General features: G+C 38.0%; 1 protein-coding gene and 1 long non-coding RNA gene across 2 annotated transcripts; both read right to left on the reverse strand.

Annotated features, from left to right (window-relative positions):
* Nucleotides 1-1,362: 1,362 nt before the first annotated feature.
* LOC134672038 (UMP-CMP kinase) lies at nt 1,363-2,135 on the reverse strand. Its single transcript, XM_063529936.1, has one exon. It carries the CDS (start codon nt 2,039-2,041, stop codon nt 1,406-1,408), a length of 636 nt encoding a protein of 211 aa, XP_063386006.1. The 5' UTR covers nt 2,042-2,135; the 3' UTR covers nt 1,363-1,405.
* Nucleotides 2,136-5,604: 3,469 nt separating this feature from the next.
* LOC134672126 (uncharacterized) lies at nt 5,605-8,357 on the reverse strand. The gene is made up of 4 exons (XR_010099301.1): nt 8,067-8,357; nt 7,206-7,253; nt 6,259-6,312; nt 5,605-5,830 (listed from the first exon to the last, which is right to left on the reverse strand). It is a non-coding gene; the product is annotated as an uncharacterized LOC134672126 (long non-coding RNA).
* Nucleotides 8,358-8,764: the final 407 nt, after the last annotated feature.

Consider the following 8,764-nt stretch of genomic DNA (forward strand, 5'->3'; position numbering starts at 1 on the left):
ATTTAACAAGTGATTAGAGCTTGAAGATAACAGGTTTTATCTAAAAGTAAAGCTAAAGGATCATTTAAAACAATGACTTTGACTTTTCTTATCATTCCTCCATTCTCATTGCGTAAATTTATTTTGAAAACATAGGTTGTGTAACCCATTGAACTATTATTTATTAGAGAGGCAACAGGCACAGAAAACCAGAATTTAGCGCCAGAGTTAGCGTGAATCAAAACGTCGTAAGCGCCATACAATTTACGGCCCTTACGATGTTTTGGTCGCGCGGTACAGGTTGTGATTGTAACAATTTCATTGTTTGTATGGCTTCTCTATAGTAATAATAACTCAATGGTGTAACCTGTTGTAAAGTACTTTTGCCAAAATACATAATAATATTATAGTTGTGTACATACTTAAATTATCCTCTAGCCCAGCGGTCGGCAACCTTTTAGCAGCCAAGGGCCACATGTTAACGGAGGTAACGCGGGCCGTACTTTGTTAATATTTATGACTTATGAGACATTGTCGTTTGTCGCTATTACATACAAACTAGCCAAGGCGGCACCCGGGCCGCAAGTGACAGGATCACGAGCCGCATGCGGCCCGCGGGCCGCAGGTTGCCGACCGCTGCTCTAGCCCCTCAGAGGCCTATAAAGTCTCTCATTCCATTCTAATTTGAATGTTTATTTTACAAACTAAAATTGCTTTTTTCTTGAAAATTTTAAATTCTGATGTTGGCTAGAGGGTGGCCAGACCTGACAAATTTCTAGGAACTTTATCATCAGTCATTCTCTTGCTTAACATATTCACTGCCAAGAACACATATGTGTTCATTTTGTACTGGAAATAGGGTGCTCTGCACCAAAAGTGTTAATGGATAGCTATTTCAAGGACATCACTGAGATGGATGGCTGGCCTGACTGTAGTTGTGACATATTGACCATAAGCTTTATATCATATTAGTTCAGTAAGAAATGAACATACAGTGTAAACTCTATATAGCAACAGTCGAGGGTCAAGCTACTTTTTGATGTTATAGTTTTTGTTAAACAATAGAAATTAATATTAAAGTAAACCAACTAGAGCAAAAATTTTCGATGTTATAGGGAGTGAAATGTTATATCAAGTGATATTATATGGAGTTTATACTGTAGTTTCACAATGCTTTTTGCTATAATATAATCGCCCTGCATGATCACCTACACATAACTGTTCAAATCAATTATCTCATCTTGTCTGCGGCTATTACGCCAATTGGTGCTTAAGCTAAATATCCTTGGATATTTGGATAACTTGAAACTCGTACATTCATATCATAGCTGACGAATAAATAACTATTGCACAGGATATAACAATGCCTCATGTCAAACACCATTATAACTAAGATTGACCTATTTATTCATACATGTTAATTAAATTAACTTTCACTCTTCTCAACGGCTGTGAACACTTTTTTGACACTCTCGAAGACTTCTGCAGGACTAATTTCAGCGTTGATTCGACGCACTAGGCCGAGGCGGTCGTAATGGTCTATGATAGGCATGGTGTCATTCAGGTATGTGTTGAATCTCTTCTGCAAGCTCTCGAGGTTGTCGTCCGAGCGGCCGCTGCCCGCCGCGCCGCGCCCCAGGCACCGCTCCGTGCACAAATCCCGACAACACTCAAAGAAAAGTATAAACTTAAGCTTTGTTTTGTCAGTCATCACGCGTTCCCAGCCATCTAAGTTGTCCTTGTTGCGAGGGAAGCCGTCGATAAGGAAGCGCGTCTTGCCGGATTTCTGCATGGCCTTGTGTATGAGCGAGCAAGTAACCTCCACGGGCACGATCTCGCCATTACGGATTTTTTCCTCAATCATCTCTCCGTACTCAGAGCCGGGCCGCTGCCGCTCCTCGCGCAGCAGGTCCCCCGCGGAGAGGTGCACGTAATCGTATTCTTTAGAGATCAAGGAGCACTGCGTCCCTTTGCCGGAGCCGGGCGCTCCCAGCACAAACACCACTTCTGGCACCATCTTGTTGAATAAAACTGAAAAGCGACGGAGCACACGATCTAGCATCAAACGGAGAGTGACTAATTTACTTCGTTGAAATTAATTTATTTTATAAAACATGCGCAATGCTATAACCTTGAGAGACGTGATTGAAAATGACGTTATGATCAGTGTTGCCGCACGAAACGGACAAATCGATTTATAAGGCCTCATATGCACGAGTTTAAAACAACCGGCCAAGTGCGAGTCGGAAACGCGCACGAAAATCACGTGTTGTACGGGAATCCCACTTAAATATTTATTTTTATTGTTTTACACGCTTCTATCATAACTATAATATAGTTGGTCAAGCAGATCTTGACAGTAGAAAAAGGCGGCAAATTTGAAAAATGTAGGCGCGAAGGGTTATCGTCTCATAGAAAATTTTAATTTCGCGCCTTTTTCTACTGACAAGATTTGCTTGACCGTCTATAGTAGAGGACAGTCTGTTCGGAAAGAGATGACTTGTGGAATGTATTGGGCCATTGGGCCCCATATATTCTACGACTCTCTTTGTAGTCTGTGCACGCTCTTCTCTTTCCGCAAAAAAGGTATTCGCCATTTTGTACAAAGGCGAACTTATCCCTAAAAGGGATCTCTTCCAGTCAACCTTTGAGCAATTGAGAGTAGACATATGAAAATGACAGACAAACGTACACATGTACAGAAAAGTAAATAAAATAAATAAATTAAAAAATTAAAAACACGACTGCTGAATTTTAAAGCGAACTGAAAAGCTAAAAATAATGTTAATATGTTAGTTACATAAGGGGTCATGCACATTTATGACCATGACTGTAAGTAGGTACGTGTACATTTAATTTCAATTACAGTCGGTGGACCTTCATTTACCTACTGCATTCTTTCATTCAAAAGGTCCCCCGACTGCAATCGAAACTAAATGCACACGTACCTACTTACAGTCATGGTCATAAATGTGCATGACCCCTTATGTAACTAACATATTAACATTATTTTTAGCTTTTCAGTTCGCTTTAAAATTCAGCAGTCGTGTTTTTAATTTTTTAATTTATTTATTTTATTTTACACATTTTAGTGACATAACGAACTAAAACTATTATTTATAAAGATTAGCCGGGCATTTAGTTTGTCCACAAAGTTCTCTTTATGTGGATATTAGCTCCTGGGACTGGGACCTTTTAATTAAACTCACCGTTCCGGAACACCGGCGTCTTTTCTGTGGATGTGTTCACGATATGGGACATTTGACATTTTCCCATATCCATATAGCTTCTTAAAAAGAAGTAGACGTTTTTAACATGTCCATGAGGGTTTGAAGGTCCACAGTAAATACTCATAACTTTAACTCCCACTGAAAAAGTTATTGACTCAATTACCTTCGATGCGACTTTAGCAGGACGCACATTGCCCTAAGCTAAATAGCACGTTGCTAGCAACAAATCGAACAACAATCATATGTGTCAGATTGCATTTCATTAATTCAGTCTACGCGACGCTAACATCTTTATGTGGCAGTAATTATACTACCTACTTACAAATGATAAACTGGCGAATATAGGTAGGTAGCCCCGACAGACTAGATGCTGAGGGCCGAGCTTTGCGTAGGGCCGAACGCTCAAAACGTTCAAGAGAAGCACGCTTCTACGCGAGGCTGAGATCTGCGTAAGGCCCACGGGTGGTCGGGTGCAATTTCTTCAAATGTCTGATCGAGTTCCTCGAGTACTAAACTCCCGCAGGTCGGTCTTCGGCGTCACGTGGAATCGCGCCTTCCCAATTAAGATACTAAGCCGGAAAATTGAGGATGTCGGACGCTCCGGACCTGCGGCTTTACGCGGAGTTTGGTCTACGAGCTTCGTATTAGACACTTGTAACATTGCATTGTTCTGTGTTTAAATACTAGAGGTACGCCTCTCTCGGACGCTTCGGGCATTCAGCCCTACGCGAGGTTCGCGGCCTTCGGCCTTCGTATTTAGATACTTGTATTATTGTATATATTATGGTATGTTGTTGTTGTTAGAATACTAAAGACGCGCCTTTCTCGGACGATTCAGGCCATTGGCTTTTTTATTGCTATAAAAGGGGAGATTGCAGCTATACTAGGGGAAATTGCAGTAAGTGAGTTCCACCTGTCAGACGATCCTGGCCTTCGACCCTACCCCAGCTCGGACTTTGGCCTGCGCATCTAGACACTTGTTCTATTGGTCTATGTTTGAACACAACACTCTTGCAGCTCGGCCTTTGTCCTTCACAATTAAGATATTACTCAGGGGAAAGTTGCGTAAAGCGCGCGCTCTGGCCCTTGGACCCTACGCGGAGCTCACATTTCGGCTTTTGAATTTAGACAAATGTCTACTAAGTACTACTAGTTAGGTTAGGAATGAATAAAGGAAGGTTCAAAGCATTCAAGAAGGAAGGAAGAGACATAATGTGTATAAACATTGTCACATACATTCTTCATACAATAGGGAATATTACGTGAAACTCTGCGTAGGGGGCGCCACTACTACAATCCATCACGAGCTTTACCGCGAAATAAGAAAATCGAAATTTCGCTATCATTCTTGCATATCCGCAGAACATTGCAGTATCCCTATTATGAAAATTAGTTTAGTACCTACTAAAGTTAAGAAGAAATGATCGAAGTTGGTAGGTACCCCACCTACGCACGTGTTATAACAAAAACAATTTTTTTCGCAGGCGGGTTAAGTAGGTTTAGTAGGCAAAGATAATTTAATTTTATTTACAAGAAATATAAGAATCCAATAAGCCAGAAATTATTCGAAGCCCATCGCTTAAATATGTAGAAGTTCAACGTTTAGATTTCAATAGCGCGATATAGAACATGTTTGTGTTTAGTTCCTGTATTTACCTTAGGTATACCATATGATTTATATATATTTTTATGATCAGCGGTAAAAACCCTTTCATTTGATAGCTCACTAAATAAGATAGGAGGATTTATTTTTCTTAGCAAATTTTGTGAATCCTTATTCTACCAAAATAAGACTTGAACGCGTATGTTGCATATATATTTTAAATCGTCTTTCAAAGCTCTTCATTTTGAGGCCCCACTCGATAGGTTTGCAAGATTTTTTTTTCTAAACATCACGCAATATCGTGTATTGTGTCCGCCATATTGATTTTATTATGACGTCACATAGCCTATGTTAGTCGGGATGACGTAAGGATTCTAATGATATATCATTTATCTAAATTGGTTAAGGCATTCAGAAGTTATGGTGGAATAAAGAAACTCACATACAAACATGAACCCTGAAAACAATACACTCTTTTTGTTTGGGCAGTCGTGTAATTATGGTTCAATTATTACCAGTCAATAATTAAAACCTTTAGCCTACATTCACATACATACATTATAAACACATTTGTACATTGTTGTTTATATTTTGTGCAATAAAGTAAATAAATAAATATAAGGTACCTATGCGGCATTCTATTTCCCAAACGGATGAACCGATTTGAGTGTCGTTTTCTACAGGTTTGCTCAGGATTTATGAAATTTATGTTGCAATATTAACTTATTTTTATAGGACTAAGGAGGGATGAATAAAATAAAAGTTTTTTTTTATATTTGTTTATTTAATAAATTTATATCCTATTTATCTATACTCCTCGGCCCGATTCTAACTTTAAGATAAGTCAATTAATAGATCTTCAAACAAAAACGTCACTTTTGTCACTTGTTTGACACTGACATATCCAATCCATATCGTTTCAATATCTAGTATTTGACGTATCTCATTGTTCGAATACGGCTGCCTATCATATTCCTTTCAAATTGAGCTTCGCAGTTCGCAGACTCGTATACAGTACCTGAAACGAACAACTTATTATTAGACAAGTAATTCTACACAGCGCTTAACTTGAAGCATAAGAAATAGTCAGATATATTTAAGAGTTTGACCTCAAAATTATTCAGAACAGGTCTGTGAAGGTTCATCATAGAATACATAAAAACCGGCCAATTGAGAGTATGACCTACGCACGCAGGGTTCCATATCATTACGCAAAAAAATGTCGTTTGTTGTATGGGGGCCCCACTTTTTTACTGTTTTTAGTATTTGTTGCTCTACGGCAACAGAAATACATAATCTGTGAAGATTTCAACCTAGCTATCACGGTTCATGAGATACAGCCTGTTGACAGACAGAGTAGTCTTAGGAATAGGGGTCTCGTTTTTACCCTTTGGGTTTGGGTTAAAAACAAGACATTAAAACTTAATGACTTTAATTAATGCTTACCTCTAGTGTAAAAAAACTCGATTAGATGTGCTGCGAATACGTCGTATGCGGTATCTGTAAACAAAACTACAATCATTTCCTTGCAGCAGGTATTGTGGAATCTTTGACTTGTGATGTAATTATCAGTCCTGTTGAGCTTGTAATAACCGTCACGGTGGCATCAGGGGAAGTTTATCATCATATTGATCATTATTATCATTAAAGCTAGGGATACGCTTAGGCCGCTTAGCCCACGTACGCAACGTATGCAATGCATTATGATTATGAAATCTGGCCGCGTAGCCAAGATGCCGATCGCTTACGCTTCGTAGCGATCGAAACGCAACTGTCACTGTCGCACTAATATGGAAGAGTGATAGAGAGACATAATGCTTTTCGTTGTCGAAGCGATAGCGATTGTAACCTTGGCTAGGCCGGCTGAACCCTGAAATTTGTGTGCTTAGAAACATACTTATCATAATGCTTCGCACAGTATTACAACGTATTACGTTGCGTAGGTGGGATAAGTGTGTCCCTCTGCCTTTACACTACACAAAAAGTTATGATTATGATAAAACTGTAAAAACCAACCATAATTTCTAAGAACATTTGGAGCTATAATACTATTTTTATTAGGCCCACTTGCACCATCCTACTAACCCAGGGTTAAGCGGTTAAACCGTCAAACCAGTGTCAAATTGTACTGGTAACCATGATAACTCCAGGTTTAACCGGTGAACCCCGGGTTTGTGGAATGGTGCAAGTGGGCCTTAATGAATAGTTTGGTATCTATTTTACACCAGTGCCGTGTTGCATAATAAACTACAACTAATATTAGTAGTTGTTTATTATGCAAAACGGCCCAGTTTTCAGTATAAATCTCAATCTTCCAGATTTGTGACAGTATATTTTTTTTTAAAAAAAAGGTTAGCCATTGCTATAAATAAACAAAGTATAGTACGACTTACATTTTCTGTTGTGGACAAAGCGATCCAGCTCTTTTAGTCAGTCCACACCTGAAAAGATACAGAAACAAGGTTAGCATTTGTAGGCTCAGTAAATGATAACATTTAGTATTTTTTAAACATCAGTCCTGTTGAGCTTGTATAAACCGTCACGGTGGCATCAGGGGAACTTTATCATCATAATCATTAAAGTTAAAGGATTTTCATCCACAACATAAACAAAAAATTTTGGATATACTTGGTCAAGCAAATCTTGTCAGTAGAAAAAGGCGCGAAATTCAAATTTTCTATGGGACGATAACCCTTCGCGCCTACATTTTTCAAATTTACCGCCTTTTTCTACTGACAAGATCTGCTTGACGCAGTATATATTATTAACCTTTTGAACGCCAAGAACACCTGAAGGTGTCGTTACTATAGTTTTTTTTAGCATTAGAAAGAACTTGCAAAAAGGTAAGCGATCTTGACATGTCTTTTAATTGGAAAACGCTTTTTAAAAATCAAAAACTATTACTTATGAAAGCAGAATATAAATGATCGACTGATCGTATTAGATTCATAATTGTTACATATTTTCCGTAACTTATTTTTTAAATTTATTTTTCAATTAAAAGACACATCAAGATTGTTTACCTTATTTCTAATGCTAAAAAAATACGAGGTATAGTCGTGCCCACCGCGCCATGGACCACTATAGGTGTTACGGCGGACGCTATCAAAGTAACCTTCACACTTACGAGTAGGGCATTAGCTCGCTTGCGCCCGTAATCTTGGCGTGTGAGTGATGTTTGTGTTTATAACATAAAGCGTTCAAAGGGTAAAACGTTATAAAGAAAAAAATGTTGAGGTATGAAGGTATTTTACCTGATGCATCAGCAACATGGATTCGTTGTAGGACAATGAATACCTGTGAAAAATAAAACAATTTCATCATTACGCGTCCAAAAACGCTAGAGCATAATGAAATGTAGTAAAATTATCAGATAGTAAATTATATTTTCCTCAAAACTATTCAGAACAGGTCTGTGAAGGATCATCATATAATATGTGGACATATGTAGGTATTGGGCATTCGATAATGTAATAAAAGTTATCGTGAGTAGATTAGGTGATAATGATCCGTGAGATAAAGCGATGTATGTACTATTTGTTGCGTGGAAAAATATTGGATAATTTTTAATGTGAACTGAAATCTTACCTAATGAATGACCAGGCAAGAACGAGGGATGATACCTGTAAATAATAATAAAAATACATTAAACATATTGAAGCACAGTACAGAAAAGTTAAATTCCATAAGTTGATCAGAAATTAATTTAGTTTTTCCTCAAAAATATTCAGAACAGGTCTGTGAAGGATCATCATAAAACGGAAAATATTAAAACAATAAAATAATACTCAAATACTAACCTCAAGCAGAAGTAGTCAAACCAACAGTTCTGAAAAAAAAAACAATTAAAGTGACGAAAAATGCACGAGAACAAACAAAGGTAGGCAGTGTAAAATATTTCAACTCACCATTTCCATATTCCAAGAGCCTATACCCTAACACGTTTCAAATG

Source organism: Cydia fagiglandana, chromosome 16 (assembly GCF_963556715.1).
Source record: "Cydia fagiglandana chromosome 16, ilCydFagi1.1, whole genome shotgun sequence".
NCBI lineage: Eukaryota > Metazoa > Arthropoda > Insecta > Lepidoptera > Tortricidae > Cydia > Cydia fagiglandana.

Bases quoted from the DNA above. Each gene is read 5' to 3' on its own strand.
- LOC134672038 (XM_063529936.1), bottom strand. From the start codon at position 2,041: ATGCTAGATCGTGTGCTCCGTCGCTTTTCAGTTTTATTCAACAAGATG.